General features: G+C 37.2%; 1 protein-coding gene across 2 annotated transcripts; it reads right to left on the bottom strand.

The window, feature by feature from the left end:
* Nucleotides 1-1,177: 1,177 nt before the first annotated feature.
* On the bottom strand, nt 1,178-13,593 carry dusp10 (dual specificity phosphatase 10). Of its 2 annotated transcripts, XM_086061470.1 has the most exons (4): nt 12,846-13,593; nt 8,287-8,655; nt 6,822-7,067; nt 1,178-6,683 (listed from the first exon to the last, which is right to left on the bottom strand). In XM_086061470.1, the coding sequence occupies exons 1-4, from the start codon at nt 13,591-13,593 to the stop codon at nt 6,643-6,645; spliced, it is 1,404 nt and encodes a 467-aa protein (XP_085917596.1). In that variant the 3' UTR covers nt 1,178-6,642. The 2 variants fall into 2 exon arrangements, with proteins under 2 accessions (XP_085917596.1, XP_085917597.1); XM_086061471.1 differs by having other exon boundaries at nt 1,178-7,067.
* Between the last annotated feature and the right edge of the window lie 9,393 nt (nt 13,594-22,986).

Below are 22,986 nucleotides of genomic sequence, written 5' to 3'. Positions count from 1 at the left end.
GTTATATTTTGCATCTGTGTTTGTACAACATTTCATGGCTCCAACTGCTGTCTTGCAGGAAATCAAAAGATCTACTTTTCCTTTTTAGACCTTTTTGTAACAAGGATCAGCCTCAACAAGGTTAAGAGAAGAATGTGAGATATAAGGAACATAAATCGGGATTGGCAAGCACTGATACTTATTTCAAGGTGTCCGTACTAGTGACAGGAACTAGAAATTAGAATAGAAAAATTTCCAAGAACTCATTCACTGCCATTGACGGCTATAGACGTCAAAAATTCATTTGAACTATTTCGATTAGTTTTACTTTTTTCCCCACTTTTGTTAACAAGAGTATGAAAACCTGGATTTTTTTTATTGTACATTTAGAACAGATATAACATTTGTGATTAATCGTGAGTGACTATTGAAGTCATGCAATTAATTACAATTAAAAATTGTAATCGTCTGATGCCCCTAATTTTTTATAATCTTTTATTTTCTTTTTAATTAGGGGCATCGGGCGATTCAAATTTTTAATTGTAATCAATCACATGACTTCACGAGTTAACTCACGATTAATCACAAACTTGATATCTGTTCTAAATATACAATATTTTTTCTCTAGGTTTTCATACTCTTGTTAAAAAAAAAAGTGGGAAAAGATGGGAAACTAATGGAAATAGTTCAAATAAATTGTTGACGTCTATAGCCGTCAATGGAAATAGTTCAAATGAATTTTTGACGTCTATAGCCGTCAATGGCAGTGAATGAGTTAATTTCCTAAAATTGTTAGGGTCTTTCTTTAAAATTATCTGTGATTATTTTTTTCAGAATTACTAGTGGTGTTGGTACCTGCGACAGGGACTAGAAAAGAGAAGAATAGAAAATTGCCATTAATATTATGCAATTTTAAGGAAAATGCTATATTGGGATATATAGGTCTCGCTTTAAAATTATCATATTTTTTGGGGGGGAAATTCCATGTTTCAAAAGTACCAATGGTATCAGTACTTGATATCAGTATCAGTGACTTCTGAAAAAAAAAAGTGGTATCAAACATCCCTAGATTATATATACTGCAAGATAAACGATTCATAGACCAACATATTGAACAACTTTTTTCATTATTCCCTATATATACAAATACAAACAAATAAAATCGGAAAATAGGAACCCAAAAAACGATACACCAAACTCGAAGCCTCCCTGTTTATTTTCAAAGCTCACAAGTAGAGATTACAAAATTACAGTGCTTCAGTGGTAACTGTTGGAGGAGTAGCAGTGGTCGAAGTAGACGGTTGACAGACAAGTTGAAGAATTTAGAGCAAGTCATGCAAAAAAAAAAAAAGGTGAGGGAGAAGGCCTCCGATATAATAGCACCCTTTGTGGAGAAAAATAAATCCATCTGTCCATAGGTCAGTGCAAAAATAGTCATAATGTACACATACAAAGAAAATAGATATATATTCACATATTGTACTGTATACTGTATTCTTGAGTTAATAAGAGACAGAAAGAAAAATATACAGAATTATGAATCATTCTAATGGAGCCTCTGAGCCCAAAGCAGAGACTCGATCATATTTTGTGATGCAGGAAGAGAAAATTCAAGCTATGGACACCACAATAATAAAAAAAGAATGAAAAGCACTGTGGGATAAAGACAGCACCAGATGGACTCCAAAAGTCCTTCACACACCAGGAGCCAATGGCATGCGTCATTGAACACTACACTGTTTACATTTGTCTTATAGATCAGTGCATACCAAAAAAAAAAAAAAAGCCATGTGTCGCTAAACAAAAACATTATTCGTAAATAACATTGGCTCAGGTGGCATTTTTTGTTGTTGTTGTTGTTGTTTTTTGCCCGAGGCTAATCGCTGAAGATAAATGCAGAAGCTACAAACGTGCTAAATGGTTACAAGTTACACAGCACCAGTTGACAGACACGATGACACATGTGAGCACGTCAGCACACTTGAATTGGAGAGAGAGAGAGAAAAAAATAAAAATTCATCACCCAAGCTGATTGCAAACTCTCATTCATGCGCCAAAGAGTTGCAGCGACATCGCTTCAAAACGACGACTCGTTTGTAGAAACAACCTGCAACGTTTTCATTTGCATAGCATGGATTTTCACCAGGAAAATATGGAACTTCTTTCAATACATTTACACGTTGAGTCACATACAGCGCTCGCCAAATGTATCAGACCCTAAATTTCTGACCGCTCAGCCAAATCACATCTTGGTATAAAATTCCTCTTCCTATTCAAAACGGTCAACTGGAATAAAAATAAAAATAAATCCACATTCGTGATGTTATCCGTTACCTATTTTTAGTGACAGCTGTTCTAATAAATTTTTTAAGCACTGTACAACCCTGCGCTTTATTTATGCATCATTTTCCATGCAAATAAAATCCGAAGCACATGAACAAGAATGTCAAGTGTGTTCAGTATTCTTCTTTTAAAGTCTATTCCATCATCATCATCATCATCATCATCTCCAGTAATGACCCAACCAGGGAAGTTAAGTAAAAGCTGATGCACAATGACTCAATGAGTGTGAAAATTTAGATGCAGTAGGCTGAGGGTAAACATTGTGAGTGGGCCTATTATTATTTTTTAACTATTTAGCATAAAGTTGAATTTTCGGTTGATCTTTTTTTAATCTTACCATGACTCAGAGTTACTTACAGTTAAGCTCAAAATGATTCATTCTGGTCACATTTTTGAGTTGGCCAAGTTGTATTTGTTCTTCTGCCTGGAAATGATAAAATACTGTCAAAAGTGGTTAAAGACGTTCATCTTGTTTTCTAGTTAATGCAGTCTTTTTCTTTTCTTTTTTTAAGAAAATAAGGTTTGTATTTATTTACCTTTACTAGTTTCGGCTGGAACTAGTAAAGGTAAATGTAAAAAAGACTAAATAAGTCATAAAGACATATGCAGTTTTTTTGGTGTGTATTTTTTATTTTTTTACATAAGCAGTAACTCTCATCATCGTAGTCTTTTGCCACTTTGTTGTCATTTCCAGCCAAAGTCACTAACTCAGAATTTGACCAGGTTATGAGTAACCGGGGGTTAACTGCAACTAGGCAAAAAGTCAAGGTTTCAATAAGCGCTAATGATGGCTTTTGTTCTTTAATGGGACATTTAAGCAGGGCACAATGATTGGCTGCTTGTAGAGTTGAGTAAATGAGTCAACTCTCTTTGAATTTAATTGCCTCCAATTTAATTTGTTACATTAACTCATTCACTGCCATTGACGGCTATAGACGTCAAAAAATCATTTGAACTATTTCTATTAGTTTAACATTTTTTTTCCCACTTTTGTTAACAAGAGTATGAAAACCTATTAACACTTTTTTATTGTATATTTAGAACAGATATAAAATTTTTGATTAATCGTGAGTTAACTAGTTAAGTCATGCGATTAATTACGATTACAAATTTTAATTGCCTGACGCCCCTATTTTTTAATAATCTTTTTTTGGGGGTGTTTAAGAAAAAAATATTATTAAAAATTAGGAGCGTCAGGCGATTAAAATTTGTAATTGTAATCGCATGACTTCACTAGTTAATTTTTCCTTTTTTAAAGAAAAGATTTTTAAAAAAGATTAATAAAATTCTATATATATATATATATATAATAAAATTTCTTTCAATTGTAATTAATTGCATGACTTCACTAGTTAATTTTTATTTATTTAAAAAAAGAAAATATAAAAAAAGAAAAGATTATTAAAAATTATGGGCTTACATTTTTTTATTGTAATTAATCGCATGACTTCACTAGTTAATTTTTTAAAAGAAAATATTTTTAAAAATTAGAGGCATCAGGCGATTAAAATGTTTAATTGTAATTAATTGCAGGACTTCACTAATTAACTCACGAATCACAAATGTTATATCTGTTCTAAATGTATAATAAAAAAATGTCTAGGTTTTCATACTCTTGTTAACAAAAGTGGGGAATTTCTTTTTTTTAACTAATAGAAATAGTTCAAATTAATTTATGTCAGTGAATGAGATAATAACGGAGGGGGGAGGAAAAATTAAAATATTTATTTAAACTTAAAATGATAAATGTTAATTAAAATAATTTTACATGAAATGGCAAAAAGAATGTGACTCCAGCAGCAAAATCTCCAAACAATGGCAGATAGCTGCTAAAAATGTCACTTTGCCACAAAATGTCTCCTCATAATTTGAGGTAAAAGTGGTTTTTATTTTCATACCTTAAAAATAAAATTGCTCAACTGCTGAAATATCACTTTTCTTCCAATTACACTGCACTACTTTTTTCGACAAAGTCAGATTCTCATTTTCGTAATCTGCATAGAAATAAATTTATAATCCACATCATCTTCTGCAAGCAACGTTGCCGCGCGCAGGCCCGGTGGTGAGGCGAGAGTTAAGGCATTGAACGAGGCACTAGAAACAGCGCGTGAAAGCGACACTTTGCCTACGCGAGGCAGAAATGCTCGCTCGGCTGTAGCTTAGTGTCAAGGGTTGAAAGGTCACGCCGCAGTTGGCGGGGGAAGGGTGCGTTCATTTGAGGTGGGCGCCTCACCTCTGCTACCATGTATTACCATAGCTCATCATATGACAGCGGTTAAAAGATATTTTGGAAAGGATAGCCACGCACTCAGTCAGGACAAATAACAATACAGCTCGCATAATGATGAAGAGGAGAAAAAAAAGAGATGAGAAAAGCAGGCAGCGAAATTCATCTATTCTGTTACATTAAAATATCACCAGTAGCCCTGTTTTATGTTCAGTTTATGTCGTGTTCAGTGTACGCTGTTGCCGTGGCGATCCGGTGTTTGCTAAGAAAAATACTTTTTAGGGGGTGGGGTTCTAAACCTATTTTTTTTCATAAATGTGCATGTGGTTCTGTTGAATTTGGCAAAATATGCAAAAGTGATTCTCAACTGGTGGTCCGGGAACCAAACATGGTCACAGATCGCTAGTAATAAAAAAAAAAAGTACCTTGACTTAACAAGTGCTCTTATGTTAAAATATAAGTCTAGCAACAAATTAAAATAACAAGTAGAACTCTGAAAACTCAACCTTTAAATTCAAGGTACTGCTGTATTTGTATTTTTCCGTACGGAGATCGGACTAAGTGTGCCATGTGCTCTTAGCCTCTAGCTAGCTAGCTAGCTAGCTACTGTAGATAACATCATGGCTAGCGATATGCTTTTGACTGGAGGCTAAACTCATTTGAAACAGCATTTTACATTATCAGTGGCTATTTTCAAACAATAACATTTCTTTATCTCTATAAGGGAGTCCCGATTTATCAACAATGCAGGTGCCAGGGTGACAACAGTTGAGAACCACTGCTAGAAAACACGTTCCTATAACTATTAGGGATGGGCATGATAATGGATTAATACTCATTTCAATAATTTGGTTGAATTACTGCAAAATTAAGTGAATAACAATAATTAATAAGAAACATAATTTTTCCTCATTTAGATGTATACCGGTACATAGACGGTACCTAGGGTGTTGTAAAAAAAAAAAAAATGTGATACACGATGTAACTCAATATGCTTCATGTACTGTAATTAAATATAACATTTAAAAACAGTTGGACAATTAAAAGTAGGGATGGGTTGATATCGATAACAGTACTTCAAGATATCGATACTTGCGATGGCGGCTGATATCAGTATTGGCTCTATTCTTTATATATTTCCTTCTTTAAAAATATATGTCATTGTTTTGTTTTGTTTTTTGGGGGGGGCGGGGTGTTATAAATCAAAAGTACTAGTGGTATCAGTACTAGCAGTATCAGTACTTGGTATCGGTATCGGTGACTTCAAGAGTTGAGTCCTCGTACGGGAAATGAGAAATTACAAGAATATAAAATTGCCATTAATTTAATGCCATTTTAAGGAAAAATACCATATTGGGATATGTACGTCTTTCTTTAAAATGATTGGTCTTTTTATTCTTCAGAAAATTGTATATATCAAAAGTACTGCTGGTATCAGTACTTGGTATCGGTGACTACTCTGAAGTTGAGTACTTGTACTGGTATTGGTCTGAAAAAAGTAGGGCGGTGGGGGTTTTATGGGGGGTGGGGGTGCATATTATACATAAGTGCGTGTTATTCATGGGATTTTTATGGTTCTTAATCTTGCATTGATTAAAAATGATGAAAAATGTAGAACACACCTGGCTGCAAATTGAGGACCCATCCCTAATAAGTATTGTACCAAAAACATAAATGCACTGTAGCAAACGGTATGAATGACATGACACCAAAATTCAGCAAAGAGCTGGAAATGTTTCCAATATATACACAGAAGATCAAAGTTGCATTCCATTCAGAAATTATTGCACAGTAAGCCATAGTGGGCTTGTAATGGTCACCGCTGTATAAAAATAGAACATTAACACACCAGACATGTCTTCAACTGTTTATTTTTTGTGTGACTGGCAACACGAATGGCCAGCCCCGCCAACATGTGTGTCACAGTGCGAAGTGTGAACTTCTCCTGTCTCACGCTTGCTCCTCCGCAGTCCCGCATGGAACTCTTCCAAGCGAGCACATTCGCTCTCCCTCTGTCTCTCAACATCTCAACTCGCGCTCTCCTCCGGGACGCCGGCCAGGTTCAAACAGTCGGGTTATTTTGGCATTTCTCATCAGTTCTGACCCACAGCTTTGCTGACCCACAGCTTTGGCACTGCGCAGAGTCCGAGACGAGCAAGGACGCGGGGGTGGGAGGGGTGGGGGGTTTATTGGAGGAAAAAAATATATAGTGTCTTACTCACATTCCGCGCTCAATGAGTGAAAGAAGCGCTTCAGACGATGGTCTCCACACCCGTGAGCTTTGGCGTGAGGATCCGCGGCGTGATTCCGTTGTTGAGGTCTTCCTCGAACTCCAGCAGCTGGCCCATGAAGTTGAGGTTGGGGGAGATGATGGGCCTCCTGGTTTTGACGAACTTGTAGGCGTCCGTCATGGTCATCCAGGTGTGCTTCATCAAGTAGGCGATGACGATGGTGGCGGAGCGGGACACGCCGGCCTGGCAGTGGATCAGAAGGCCCATACCGGCTTGGTGTGCTTCCTCTGAAACACAAGCATGATGAAATCAGTGCCTGAGCGGTTGGTTCAAGTTACTGTAAAAAATAAAATTTAAAAAACTGACACAAAAAAATTAATGCAAAAATGTTAACCTTATCACTTATTACTCATGACAATTTGAAATTTTGGTACACATTTTAGCAAGGATCACGGAATTCGACACAAATTATTTGCTTTCGCGGGCCATATATAAGCATGTGGTAGGCCCGATCTGGCCCCCGGACCTTGAGTTTGATAGATTAACTTATAAATTCCACTATTTTGTTGTAAATACGTCTATTTGAATAGGACTGTCTTTGTCCAATATTGCATACATTAATCTGTAAAAAAAAAATTTTTTAAATCATTAAATAATCAACAAGTTGTAATGTGTTAAAAAAATAATAATAATTAGAAAGGATTAAAAGCAGCCAAAATTCTAAAAGTTGTAATGTTTTCATTTGTAAAATAAATAAATACATAAATGGGGCAAAAAGAAGACAAAAATTGGCCATTATTTTCCTGATTTTAAAAGAAATAATATTGATTATTAGGTCAGGCCTTCACCTCAAATAAATAAATAAAAAACTCAAATAATCGACAAGTTTCAATTTTAAAGAAAAAAAGAAATTAGCAAAATAAAATAAAATAAAAGGAGTGGGGTGATAGCAAAAATAAAAAATGAAATGATAATTTTTTCAGATTGTAAAAGAGTGAATATTGGTCAATCAGTTGGGCCTTAATATCAACAGAGAAAAATCTGAAGAAGAAAAAAAACATCAACAGAGCAAAAAAAAAATCTGCAAAAAAGTTGTCAATCAGAAAGTAATCAACAAATTGTAAAAATAAAAATAATTGTAAAAAAAGGAAAAAAAATCTAAAAGTTTTAACGTGTCAATTTGAAACAAAAATGGGGGAAGGGGGATCAGCAAAACAAAACAAAAAAATCTGCCCATTTTTTTCCTAATTGTAAAAGCGCTAATAATGGTGGCTTTTTTATCAAAAACAAACATGCACTCCAAAATGTAAAAATTAGAAATACAAAGAAAATTCATCCATTTACTATTGGACTTGTCCTCAGTAAGGTCACGGGCGAGTTGGAGCTTATCCCAGCTGACTTAAGGTAAACGTCTGCGCCTTCATCCAAATTTTCACCAAAATGTGACATTTTGACAGGTGATTTATTTATATTCGAATATATATCAAAATATATCTGCGTTCCTACCAATAAATTCAAATGCCTCCTCGAAGTACTGGCGAAGGTTCTGCTTGTTGCTGTCGGTGGCGGGCAGGCGCTTGTAGACAAACAGGCCCGTGTCATAGTGGAAAAGCGGCAGGTGGGTGGTGACGTTGAGGACGTAGCCGACGTTCAAGTGTTGCAGCAAGTTGATGTCCTGAGCGTCGCGCTCGTTGCCCAGGTAGAGGAAGGGCAGCACGGGCGTCAGGTCGGCGTTCTCGATGTCCGGAGTGGAGGGCAGGGTGTGAGGTAGCGCCCCCGAGAGGCCGGCGGCCGCGCCCGATTCCGGGCCTTCGTGGAGATGCAGCGAGTGTTCGCACAGGTTCTCGTGGCTCTGCCTGAAGCAGCTAAGGCCTCCTGTAAACAAAAGGGTTCGAATGAAAATGTGGATTTTTTTTTTAAACATATTACGACATAATCTCTGTGGAGCTTTTGTTTACTTAAAGCATATTTTAAGAGGGGAAACTTTACAATAGCTAATAGAGGCTCCATTTTTATGATGCCGCTAACTGAACTTTTGACCTCTATATAACCGGTTAGCACCTGTCACCCGTAATACCGTTGAGTAGTGTGGAAATAGACACACACATGCACGCTCAGTCAGTGCACATATTGTTCACAGAGCAATAGTTGATGTATGATTTAATGTGAGGTCATGGCACAGCCTTGCAGCTTCCCCTTTTGGTGCTTGGGCGGGTGAGGAGTGACTTTATTGTCGTCGTATATCATACGTCAACTGCAAAATATGCAATGCTATTGCAATAGATTGACCACAACATCAATAATTGTGAGTCCAATTTGAATTTTTTGTCTTTTGGTACTTTCCTAGATGCGCGCTGAAATTTGTTATTAGCGCCGCTGTGGGAGTGAACACAGTCGACTTGTTTCCCGGTCTCCCTGTAATTTCAGCACGTGTGAGGTGCACAGTCTCTATGTTTTTATTTATTTATTTATTTATTATTTTTTTCATTAATTTTTGTTCCGCTTGGGGATTGAACTTGCATGGCAATCATGTCTCCAGTTTGTGAGCGCAGAGCACTACCAATGAGCTAAAATTCAGGGCGGGTGATACAGCTCAGCACTTTTTTGAATGCTTATAATAATAATAAATTTATTTTGTATAGCTTCACAGAAAGTAAAAACAAAACAAAAACAAGGATAAAATCAGTACAAAAAAAGCTTAAAAAAGCCCAAAACATAAAATCACTACAAAATTAATCATTCATAATACTAAACTTTAGACATTAAAAGTGACTATAAACAGATGGGTTTTGAGTTATTTTTTGAAAGTGGAGAGTTCAGGCCAGGCATAGAGTTGTTGGGTCATTTGAATGATAGGCTGACATCTTTTTTATGTCATATGATCTATCGATACTACCTTCGCGACGGACATATTAAGCACCCCTAATTTAGAGGGTTTGATGCACCGTTGTCATATTTATGAATGAAATACAATGCCACACACGTCCGCAGAGCTCAGAACCCGCCTGCCTGCACCTCGAGTGAATCCACCAAAATCACGCAAAATACTCACGCCACAACTTAGACCTGCTTTCATAAAGAGATACTTGACTCATTTAGCCATTTTCAGTTCATATTCCGTTTATAATTAACATTTTTTTTAATTTACAATGAATACCTTTATAAACACATTTTGCCACATTCTGAAAATGACATCACAGGTGCTCAGGAAACAGGTAACAACCAATCACGGCTCACGTGTGTTCTGCGTTTGATCATGTGACGTTCGCAAGCTGAGCCATGATTGGTCGTTTGAGCATGCTTAAGGAGGCTTGACCATGCCAGACTAAAAACTCCCATGTTTGAATTGAAGCAATGTCAAATAAAATAAAATAAAATAATGTCAACATACTGTATGTTTACAAGGTTTCAGTACACTAAAAAGCTTGCGAGTTAGCCGTTGTTTGCTTAGCATTAGCATTAAATTGGAGGTCAAAACTGCATCCACTCACATCCTGGCATGGGCAGAAGAGAACACGCAAGTCTGATGCATTTCATTTTTGAAGCGCGGGCAACGCATCAATCCACAGCAAATATTTTAAACATTTCATAAAACCCGACATTCCTGGTTAATTTTAGCCTCGTGTGAATCTCATCGCGAATGATGAGCGAAGCTTCTGTGGCCTGAGAGAAAACGTGGTAAACGGAGGCAGCCGAGTGTCCTACGTCCCGCGTCGGGTCTTAAGATAGAGAATAGTTGATTAGTTGAAGGCGGGGTCAAAAAGCGGTCAACCAGGATATCATTTCGTTGCCTCCAGTGTAGCCATTGAAAGCAGTGCCAGTGTAGCCGTACAGAACATTTGCATGCCTGTGAAAAAATAATGAGATGGAGGCATGTGCAAATAGTTCATGAGATGAAAATGTCAGGCAGCCATTGCCGCAAGACACGCAATCATGTGGTTTGCTGCACTAAAGATGGAGGTGCTTCGGATTCATCAAACGTTGCAATTCCAGAGCCAGATCGCATAATAAATAAATAAATAAATAAATACAAATTATTACTCTCAACCCTCCAGGAGTCACCAAGACCGTAAGTACTTTTGATACATAACCCCACCCACACCCCAAAATGACATTTATCACAATATAGCTTCTTCTTTTTTTTTTTTTTAATTTAATTTACATGAATTGGCAATTTTCTATTCCTGATCACAAAACAGCCAAAAGAGCCGTCACGAGTATCAATACTGTGAAATAAGGCCGGGTATCAGCCGATACCAGGTATTAGTACTCTTCCATCCCTATCCAATTTTTTTTGTAACTTTACGTTTTTGGCAAATTTTTGACAATTAGTGAATCTATTTACTGTCCATCTTTTTTTTTTTATATACCTCTTATCCAATTATAACCAACAAAACACAACAGCAAATGAAAACGCACAAAAACAATGAATTAAGCACAACAGAAGACAAAAAGTAATCGCAACAGCAGGTAAAACAAAAAAACGAATACTTTTTTTTTTAACTAATTGCAACATAAAATCAGAAACCCAAACACAAAAAATAAAACACATTAAAACACACAAAAACAAAACAGCAAATTAACAAAAACTAATCGCAACAGAAAATCAAAACAAAAAAATTAAACAACAGCAAATTAAACACAAAAATGACAATAATAATAAAATTAATTAAAACAACAAATGAAAAACAAAAAAACTAATCACAATAGAAAATCCAAAACAATTAGCGATGATCTTTTTTGTTTCTGTTTTTAATTGCCTTTGCTATTTTTTTTGTTTATTTGCTGTTGTGATTATTTTGTCTTTTTAAAAGATAACTCAACAGGAAGTCAGACTCTTGCTCCACCCCTGACAAATATTTGAAATCGGCGCTCAAAGCGGGTGTTGCCTGGAGGACCGTTGGGTAGCGAATGGGAAGAGGGTTAGGCGTGGTCTGGCTGTGATTGACAGCAGCAACTCGCTGGTTAAAAAAAAAAAAGTTATCCTTTTTGCTGTTCTTTGTTTTACCGATTTTTCTGTTGTGTTTACTTAATTGTTGCGTATTGCACTTCAGGGCCACTTGAGTAAACAGACTCACGCCGACAACATTCCTAGGAAATCACAATGTCCAATAACTTGTGACCCTTTCTTTTTCTTTTTTTCTTTTACAACAGCTCCACAGGATACTACTTAGGGGCCACCTTGCACGCGTGGGCCCCATGTTGGTGAGCCCTGTTGTATTGAATAACAATTTTGCTTGGCAGCCTTAGCATAAACGTTCAATCGTCAGCATTCCCAAAATGAGGCCGTGACTAGCAGACATGCAAAGATCACTCACACAGCCTTGATCCAGAAACAACATGCCGCTTCGGACCACACACACACAGCAATGGTGTAAATCAGGGGTGGCTCAAGTTCGGTCCTCGAGAGCCCCCATCCAGCCTGTTCTCCATGTTTCTCTCCACTAGCACACCTGATTCACGATCAGGATCGTCATCTAGCACACCTGATTCATGATCAGGATCGTCATCACGCTTCTGCAAAGCTTGCCGATTAGCTGATCATTAGATTCAGCTGTGCTGCAGGAGGGAAACATGGAAAACAGGCTGGACTTGAGCACCCCTGGTGTAAAACATGGCAGCCAATCAACATACTGCCGTAACAGCTGCTTCTCCCATCCTGCGTAGCACTCTGTGTTTATGTCAACGCGAGTAAACGTGCACGTGAAGCCATTTTTACGCCGCGCCGTTTCACACGATTAAACAAGCAATTTGCCTACAGGCCAGGTCAGCTGATCAGAACAATAAAGGTCAGAGTTTAACAGGCTTTGCACAAACACGGCACACTATTACGCAACCTCTCACGGCTTCATCTCGCTTTATATTGGCGCTAAAGCTCCGAGCGCCGCTACACCGCTCATTGCTCTCAGACGTCGAGAATGATTTAGTGCCTCCAGAGTCAAACTAAAGCCCATGAAATTGCACTTTCTATCCCTTAATATGCTGGAAAGCACCCCCCCCCCACGGCCCCCTCCTTTCCATCCCCCCCAGCCTATCATGCGTTTGTATTTGCCAGGTTGACTCACCTTTGAGAATGATGGGGTCTTTGCCTTCCCTCCTCAGCGACTCCAGGACCACGTGGAGAGGCTGCGAGGGCGCCAGCCTGCCGGGGTCGGCGGTGCTGTCGTCGTAGACCACGATTTCTTTGGAGAAGATGCCCTTAAATGAGTCCCTGCCCTCCCGGCAGGAGATGAGGTCCAGCACGGTGATCTTTCCCTGCTGCAGCCTCCGCCGGCTGATCTTGTCCGAGCAGTTGATGTGCACCGCCCCCCGGACGTGGCTCTTGTTGTACTCGGTGAAGGCCCGGCAGTCGATGATGACCGGCACGGGCCCGACGGGGTGACCCATGGGGCAGCAGGTCATCCGCTTGGCCAGCTCATTGGGGTGGATGACCCTCACAGTGGCGCCCGGGGCGAGGCTGCAGGCGCTTAACGCTTCGTGGTTGCCGGCATAGCTGAGGTTGGGGCTGCTGGCGCTCACCTGACTGTGGTTCAGGCTGGGGCTGTCCTTCTCATAGGTGGTCACCGAGCAGCAGCTGGCACTGCTGCATCCACACGACAAGGTGCGCGTGGAACCTTTGGATGAGGGCATATACGTCACAAGATTGGCCGTCGCCCGGATCTTCACCACGGTGGCGCCGATGACCGTATCGTCGCTGCTGGTGGAGGCGATGGAGTCCAGGTAGCTGGTGTCCAGTCGCAGTCGGAGTTCCTGAGGTCGGATCGGCCTTGGCAGCGCCACCACAATTCTGTCGTCGAGGGGAGATGGAGGCATGGGGAGGCCGAGGGCTGGACGTCTACGGAGAACTCAACACGCCGCTCTGAAAAGATTTCCAAGGCAGACTGCGAATCAGTGGCAACACCCAAACTAATCACAAAAACAAACACTTCAAGCTAATTCAATTTGAATCCATCTCTGTTCTTTTTAATGTGGCCAATTCTGTCACATCTTAGATAACACCCCCCCCCCCAAAAAAAATACTGCAACACTGCAGTTTGTAAAGATGGACGTTAAATTCCTTCCAAATACGTGCGTTTTTAAGGGCATGTCATCCTGGAATGTTATGTAAGGAGCACCGCCATGCATGCTTGCATACACATACACTCTGCCTGCCGTGGTCATCCTCCAACGCGGAGAAATCATTCATGGGCAAATTCATTCAAGAAACTCGGCATGAGGACGTGCTTTGAATATAACGTGAGATGAGCTTGTAAGCATCGTCCACTACAATAAATTCAAAACATAAAATCAAGTATCCGCAATGCTGACATTATAAAGTCTATAAGAAACATGTTAACGTCACAAAATATCACTAATGGTTGCACGTAGTTGGCATCATTAATTATAGTAAGACGTGAAATCCCCCCCGGTACCGTCTTCATTCCATCAACTTGTAATTGCCAAACTTGCGTTGAATTTCTGCTTACCGGTGTGTGTTTTGCTGTCTTTGGCTCAGTAATTCACAATCTCCGCTCGATGGCAGGGCTGCCTCCATTCACCCAGTGCCCGCGCAGTGGCTCGGCAACATTTTTTTGGGGGCTACTTTTACCCCGTTACCGAGAAATAATGTTGAAGGAAGTCCGCCAGCCTCCCGTAGTCGCACAGCAGGACTGACGCGAGTCGGAGCCAATTCGCGACTTCATTAATATTAAATGCATCTTTTGGGTACATGAGGTCCCGCCCTGCAGTGGGAGGGATTTTAGTTGGGACGTCTGGTTCCGAGCCAGGGGGAGGGGGGGACTGATGGGCGTGTCTGTCGCTTTAAAACCGCGGCTTCAAACCGCCTTCAGCCGCATGTAAGCGTAGCGATGATGTCACGGGGAGCCAATCAGCAATCACGCTGAGAAACCAGGAAGATGATGCGGTGCTTTCACGTGCTGCTTGGCAATGTGGAAACAGAGGCGGAGGTGCGTTCATGTGATGCTCGTCAAAAAGGAAGTTTCGAAATGTTAAGTTTCCATAGGGCCTTAAATGTATTTGAATATTATCGGTCCCCTTGTGTAGGCGTGAAAATGATTCAATAACTTTTTCCACAGTATAAATTAAATGTATTTATAGTTTAAGTGTTATATTTAAAACTAAACCAAAATTGTATAACTATATAAAATCTGTTACTTTTCTTCCTATTACGCTGTTTGTTTTTAGAACAATATCATATAGTGAGTGTAAATATCGTGTGATTTAACGCAGATGTACCCCCCAAAAAATATAAAATTGATGAGCAAAGTACTAGAAAATGTAAAACTACTCAAGTCATCTTTAATAACATAAAGGTCTACCAAAATACTGTACATGAGAATATCAAGTATCAAGTACATTTTTAAGTAGTTCAAATAAAAAGAAATACATCTTACTATGTATTACTTTGAAGCATTATATATATTTCTATTAAAATCATTTCAACTGCATCTGGTAATTATTGGAATTGAACTACTAAAATAAATGAAAATTTCCACCATATTCGAATTTATCGAGATGCACTAGTATTGGGGGAAAAAAACTTCAGATTTATTTAATTCGAAAAAATGCATCAGTTGCATGTGATTAAAATGTATTAGACTAACATATAATTCGATTATTTTTTGGGGAAAATTGCATCAGTTCACCACATTTTAAGCACGTGCAACCAAAAATTAAATACTTGTTCCCCTTAGTGCGTATACTGACCTATATTCATGACGTTAGTTATTAATAGTGACTGTAAACTTCCTCATGTAAGTGCCTGTCAACTATTGCCATTAGCAGTTGCTCTTAGTACCGTAATTGTTTTGATACAAATTCAAGGTGGCCACCCTGAAACAGTTTTGCTTCAGGCATCATTTAACAGCACACATAAAAACGACACACAGTATAAGGTTTCATACAGCCGTTTGGTCACAGCGCTTTGTTCATGCTAATGTGCTAATATCTTTTGCATTGCATGAGCTATGCGGTATGGCAAAATAATTGCTGTAATGTAATTATTTAACTCAAACTTATCTCAACTTTTTTTTTTTTTTTAACGGATATGCTACTGACTGAAAAGCTGTTTTCTATAGTCCTGTGGTGCGCCTTTGCGGGAGCTAATACGCATTATGAAATATTAATTCATATTTGTCTTCGCTGACATCTGGTAGTTTTATGGTTTTCTTGATCTACTTTTCAAACATAGTGATGTGAAAGGAATGTGGCTTGAGAGAATAAACAACACATGATTCGATTTTAGGAAAGCTTGGTATTGCTTATTCCCACTTTTCATTTCTTATCCTTATGCCCTACTTTTTTCAAACGACTCTTTTGCAGCGAGAAAAGCAGTCACAACGGAAGCAATACCATAAAAAAAAACTGTTTATGGGTATAAGGCATCTATGCTATGTGACTGATAGAACCAAATAATACAATTTAAGAGACCTGTTAGTGATACGAAAGCAACTAAAGGGTTACGGTAACAATGTTGATGTCTTTGGTAGACAGGTCATTAAGCAAAAGCCCGTTGGGTTGAATTCATAGTGAAATATGAAAGACCGCATGCTGGGTGGGACTTTCTGGCTTTAACCCTAAATATACGGAGCTCTCGTTTTATCCTCAGCTGCAACCCGAAACAATGCAGGGCATTTATTACTGCTGCTATTATTAGTGCACTGTGCACTTATTTATAAATTGACACAAGCCTATTGAGATTGAATTGCCAGCTCTTCTTCTTTTACTTGCTTTGCATTTTTTTTCTGGTCGATGTCAGGTCAAGCATATATGAAAAAAAGACAAAAATAATAATTGTGATGTATTCCATGAATATTAAAGTCTGGAAAGCATCCACAAATAAATTCGATGAAATCTTCTATATGACATATTATTTTACTTATCTGGAATAAATCCAAATCCAAGATTGAACATCTGCATTGTGACAAAGCTTTGGTTTCCAGCAGACCACTTCAATTATGTAAGTCAACTTTTTCCCACAAGTAAAATGCTTTTCACAAATAGTATTTATTGATCATCCAATGGTATGGTCGTCGTACTGATTCATATATTTTTGAAAGTTTGGTGGAAAAGGATACAGCACTGTATAAAGATTGTTTTTGCTTTTACGATTTAGCTACATATGTTGAACTGTACTAGATTTTATTATATTGTGCAACCATAATGTTGTGGGTGCTCTTGTGTAAATTAGCGGTGGCAATGAACAAGCATTTGACAATCGGCTAGGCTAAATAAGCCAAGCCAGCAAATGTGCCATTCAAAAAACAGATATAGATCACCGGTCATTTCTCTTTAACTCATTCACTGCCATTGACAGCTACAGACGTCAAAAATTCATTTGAACTATTTCTATTAGTTTACCTTATTTTTTTCACTTTTGTTAACAAGAATAGGAAAACCTAGAAATGTTTTATTGTACATTAAGAACAGATATAAAATGTGTGATTATTGTGAGTTAACTAGTGAAGTCATGCGATTAATTATGATTTCAAATTTTAATCGCCTGACGCCCCAAATTTTTAATAATGTTTACTTTTTTTTTTTTAATTCATTCATTGCCATTGACGGCTATAGACGTCAAAAAATCTTTTTAACTATTTCTATTAGTTAAAAAAAAAAATCCCCACTTTTATTAACAAGAGTATGAAAAGATTTTTTTTATTGTACATTTGGAACAGATATAGAATTTGTGATTAATCGTGAGTTAACTAGTGAATTCATGCGATTAATTACAATTAAAAATGTTAATCGCCTGTTGCCCCTAATTCTTAATAATCTTTTTTTTTTTTTTATGAATTCATGGCAGTGAATGAGTTAATACAAACCAATGCACCTAATTAAAGCGCTTGTATAAATTTAGTTGCCTTCAATTACCCTGTAATAGTAGTGGTGATTGTTTGGCAATTTTGAAACAAGGCGTCGAGATCCATGGCCGAGCAGTTATGTAAATTCACCCAGTTGTGCCTGTATGACTGGTTTTGTTAGGCTTACGTTAAACAGAACACATAATAATGCATTGTCCTATTCTGAAGTGTACATTCAGCATTCACTTAACAACATGTAGTTAAGAAAGAAATATAATGCTGGGTCACAGGAGCAGCAAGAATTATAGTTCGCAAAACTCAACATTACGCTAACGTACGTCATTTTCTAGGACGCTAAATGTTTTATCAAGGACGCATACAATTAAGCAAAATCTATGATTTGATCAGTTAATCCAGTTGTAAATTTGAACATGTTCTAAAATCTTGCCAATATTGCGTATTTCCCTCACTGTGCTCCCTCAAATGATCTGTTGATTTAAATAAGACACAACAGATGTACTTAGTTCAATGTGGAATTACAATTATGTAATGGACGGTGGGAAAAAAAGAAAAAAAAACGGTCAGATGCTTGCAAGTCATTCATGATTCATTTTCAGTGAGATTTTGCCCTAATTTGTTTATTTATTTATTTTTACTTTTGCAAGCGCTCAAACCGCATTGCGCTCACCGAAATGTCAGCCAGTGGAAAATATGACTGAATGTGTTTTTCTATATCAGTTTTGAGATCACACCAATATGAGATCATGACAAATGAAGTAAAATACTGTCAAGTGGTTAGCTTTTTTTCTTCTTTTTTTTTCAAACCGTGGAAAATCTGACTGATGCCGACGTGTTATTTGCTCGCCCAGAAGACACAAACCACTTCCTGACTTTGACAAGGTGCAGACATAATGTCACATTCAAAGCATGGAGGGGGGTGGGGGGGGGGCGTTGAGTAAGGTTGGGAACGTTGGGTGAAACGTTTTTTATGTTTTTGAATTAGTATTTCATGTAATTGACTAGCCTCTTGCTTGCAGTACTCCATCCTATCTAGTGAAGCACTTCATCGACGCTTGAAAGTATGAGGGACGTATGAGGCACAGATGGGCCTACTGAAATCCCAACAGCCTGAAAACCAACATGTTCACCAAAAGCAAGACGGGAGGGACACTGCCAAACATTCGACAGCCTGTCACTGTATGCCGTCTTAAGATTCACTGCCATTGACGGCTATAGACGTCAAAAATTCATTTGAACTATTTATAGTTTAACATTTTTCCCCCACTTTTGTTAGTATAGTATAGTAGAAAAACCTAGAATTTTTTTTTGGTATTAGAACAGATATAAAATTTGTTGACTAGTGAAGTCATTCGATTAATTACGTTTAAAAATTGTAATCACCCGACGCCCCTAATTTTAAATATTTTTTTCTTTTAAAAAAACAAGAAAAAATAAAAAAAAATTAAAAAATATTGTTTAAAAAATATATATATAAAAGATTATTAAAAATTAGGGGCATCAGGCGATTAAAATTTGTAATCGTAATGAATCGCACGACTTCACCATTTAATTCATGATTAATCACAAATTGTATATTTGTTTTAAATGTACAAAAAAAATCTAGGTTTTCATATCTTGTTAACAAAAATGGAAAAAAATTTAATAAAAATAGTTAAAATGATTTTTTTTACGTCTTTAGCTGTCAATGGCAGTGAATGAGTTAAGATATGGGAAAGATGTGAGCCTTTAGCACAATATGGCTAAGTTGACGATAATAATGAAAGAGGAAAATGACATTATGTGAACGTGACCTTAGAAGTTCACTTTTCCACTTCCCCATAATTATTTTTTTTTTACAGTCAATATAAAAATTTAAAGGTAACTACACAATTTATAGTCTTTACATTTTAACTTGTATAAAGTTTTTGGGTGGCAGCAGTTTGACCCTCTAATTCCAAATGAAATGAAGCGTTTCCCCACCAACTCTGTCGATAAATACGATTTGGCGCATGTCGTTAGCAAATCCTGAATTTTTGTCCCAGTCCGTCCCTAACCACCAGGATTAGCAAGTATCCTGGGGGAAACTCAGTCAGAAGGATAATCTTTAAAATGTCTATTGTAACTAACATTAAAAATACCTAAAGCCTGTGCTAACAAATCTTGATTTCAGGTCAGGTTTTGTTCAAGGTTGCAAAGGAAATTTTGAATATGTTCAATATTTACGACAAGAAAAAACGTTATCAGTTTAGAGAGCCATTAAAGCTGTTTAGAGAACAATTAGGAACCGTTACAACCTTGAACGAACCCTGATGTGAAATCAACATTCATTCGTGGCGCAAACGTTGACCACTCACGGAGGGCGAAAGTTTGCAACGCTAACGCATGTTGATTTCCCATCAGGGTTCGTTCAAGGTCACACATTTTATATATAATATATATTATATTATTTATTTTCTTATTTTTTAACTCATTCACTGCCATTGATGGCTATAGACGTCAAAAATGTATTTGAACTGTTTTTATGAGTTTAACATTTTTTTCCATTTTTGTTAACAAGAGTATGAAAACCTAGAATTTTTAGAATATAAGTTTTTTGTACATTTAGAGATATAAAATGTGTGATTAATAGTGAGTTAACTAGTGAAGTCATGCGATTAATCACGATTACAAATTTGCCCCCGATGGCCCTAATTTTTAATAATCTTTTATATATATATTTTTTAAACAATATTTTTTATTTTTTTTTATTTTTAATAATGTTGTTTTTTTAAGAAAAGATTATTAAAAAATTAGGGACGTCGGACGATTACAATTTTTTCAACGTAATTAATCGCATGACTTCACTAGTTAACTCACGATTAATCACACATTTTATATTTGTTGTAATACCCCCAAAAAAATTCATACTTTTGTTAACAAAGGTTTGAAAAAATGTCAAATTAATAGAAATAGTTCAAATAAATTTGACGTCTATCGCCGTCAATGGCAGTGAATGAGATAATTATGAAGCACATTGTGTATAAACATGCCTTGTTCCCAGGGTGACCTCAGACCTCATACAGTCATTCCAGTACTGTACAATATTTTTGATAATTGATTCAAACGCTTAAACAGAATTGATGAACATTTGTCCGACATCGTTATTCCCTGGCTATCGCCGGTTACATAACAACTGAGAGTGGATTTCTCTGTTTCTCGTCAACCTCAAGCCTTCCATGTCTCAAGACGGTCCCTTTGGCACTCCCCTTGACGATGGTTATAAAACGTGAAGGCAGATGAGCGTTGTGGAGTAGAAGCATGCAGTATGTTGAGTTTTCCAGTATGTTGAGTTTTCAAGTACTTTTAGTGACACAACAAAGCAAACGTCTGACCATAACATCTCCATCTCGGAATTAACGACAAACCAATTTATTACCCTGAGCTGAGCTGGCCTTCTCGCTATTATTCAATCACGTTGGCATGTCCCTTCCCCTAAGGGGAGGATTGAATCATCCCTGTGGTTACCTAGCAACTAGTAAATATTGTATAGCTAATGATCACAGCGTTTAAAAGGTGCATATGTGCAATTGTTATGCATTAAGGCAACCTATATCGTTGATATTGGCCATCAATATGATGATGTAACGCTTCATCTGGAGTGATATGATTTCAAGAAAAGCAAATATTGTCACTCTGCCTGGGGTGGGAGACCAATTAATCATGATTTTGGATTAGATGAGGAATTGGAGCATATTAGACGATGGCTGATGATATTTATACCACCACAGCGAGCACCGCAGGGTTGTCCGGTATCCCGGTACGAGAAGAGACATGAAATGATACTACGCATTTTACAGTAGAAGTCCTTTAGCACAGTTCTCCAACAAGATGCTACATGTGTTTGATTCAAGCTGTTTATTAGTCACGCGTGCTTAAGGAAGAGAACCCAAAATCGGTTATTTTGTGAAACGGTTCCCAGTGATTCAATTCCTAGAAATTTCACGTTGTATATAAGTGATAATATCAAAACATCTGCTGTACGATATAATTCTTTGTCGTTTAGACCGTTGTATTGATGTGTTGAATTAGCTGCCAATGTAGCGCCTAAGACGCTAACAGAACTGTTGCTACAGGTAAGGTTAGCTTGGTAACTTTAAATCAAAGACACAAGAGAACTATCGTCTGGAATTACTAGTTGGACTAACCACTGTATAATGCTCACCAAACAACACATTTGTATTTCCATATAACAGCACGGTCTAAAACTACATAACTAAAATAAAAAATAATAGTCATCGCATACCAGCGTCATCCTTCAGCTTCTTCTCTTTACCTCAAATACTTTCAGCCGTTGTCGTGTCTTTTCTAACCGATTACCTGCAGCTCAAGAATTTATAGGGACGATTAGCCCTTTTATCCTTTACTGACGTGTCATTGCAAACAAAGCCTTGTGGCATCGTTAGTTATTGATCAAACGGATAATATAAATACCGCGGTGTGATGGAATTGTTGAAAATGAAAACAAATGACTAATGTAAACAACATGCTGCTGGTAGTTCAATAGACTGTATTTTATACTTACGTTATCATGGTATGACAAATATATTTTTATTTTATTTTTTATTTCATATTTTTTATTTTATTTTAACTGACTAAATCACACAGTATTCCGTAATTAATCGCGATGATTCGCATTTTTCTACTATTTCACACAAAGCTTGATACTGTATTGCGTAAAATCTCGGAATTAACGTAAAATCATCATATAGAAAGTAGATTAAGAATTAAAAATACTTTTTGATCTGAATACAATGCTTTTCCTGTTAAATATAATTGTTCAACAAAACGATAAAAACAGACTCAGCTTTGCAAGCATCTTACTTATATTCTTCTCATAGAAACAATTCAAAGCTATCAATCTTCCCGCCACAGGAAGTACGGTAAATAAAATTGAGTAAAAAAAAAAAATGCTTTAAGAAATTAAAATAATTCTCCAGTGTTAACCTTTAATTTTGACAGGCTTAATATATGAAATTGGAGGTTTGTTTGCTCATGTGTGGTTGTACTCCGGGTTCCTACCACATTCCAAAAAAACATTAGGTTCATTAACTCATTCACTGCTATTGACGGTTATAAACGTAAAAAAATAATTTGAACTATTTCTATTAGTTTAACTTTTTTTGGGGGGGAAAAAACTTTTATTGTACATTTAGAACAGGTATAAAATTTGTGATTAATCGTGAGTAAACTAGTGAAGTCATGCAATTGTTTTCAATTATAAATTTTTGCCCTGAATTTTTAATAATCTTTTATTTATTTTTTTTTTTTTATTCACTGCCATTGACGGCTATAAACGTCAAAAATTCATTTGAACTATTTCTATTAGTTTAACATTTTTTCCACTTTTGTTAACAAGAGTATGAAA

Source organism: Leptonotus elevatus, chromosome 18 (genome assembly GCF_054856555.1).
Source record: "Leptonotus elevatus isolate MCC_2025b chromosome 18, RoL_Lele_1.0, whole genome shotgun sequence".
Classification (NCBI taxonomy): Eukaryota; Metazoa; Chordata; class Actinopteri; order Syngnathiformes; family Syngnathidae; genus Leptonotus; species Leptonotus elevatus.
The sequence above is the reverse complement of the archived record's forward strand: the minus strand, read 5'-3'. Positions and strand labels throughout refer to the sequence as shown.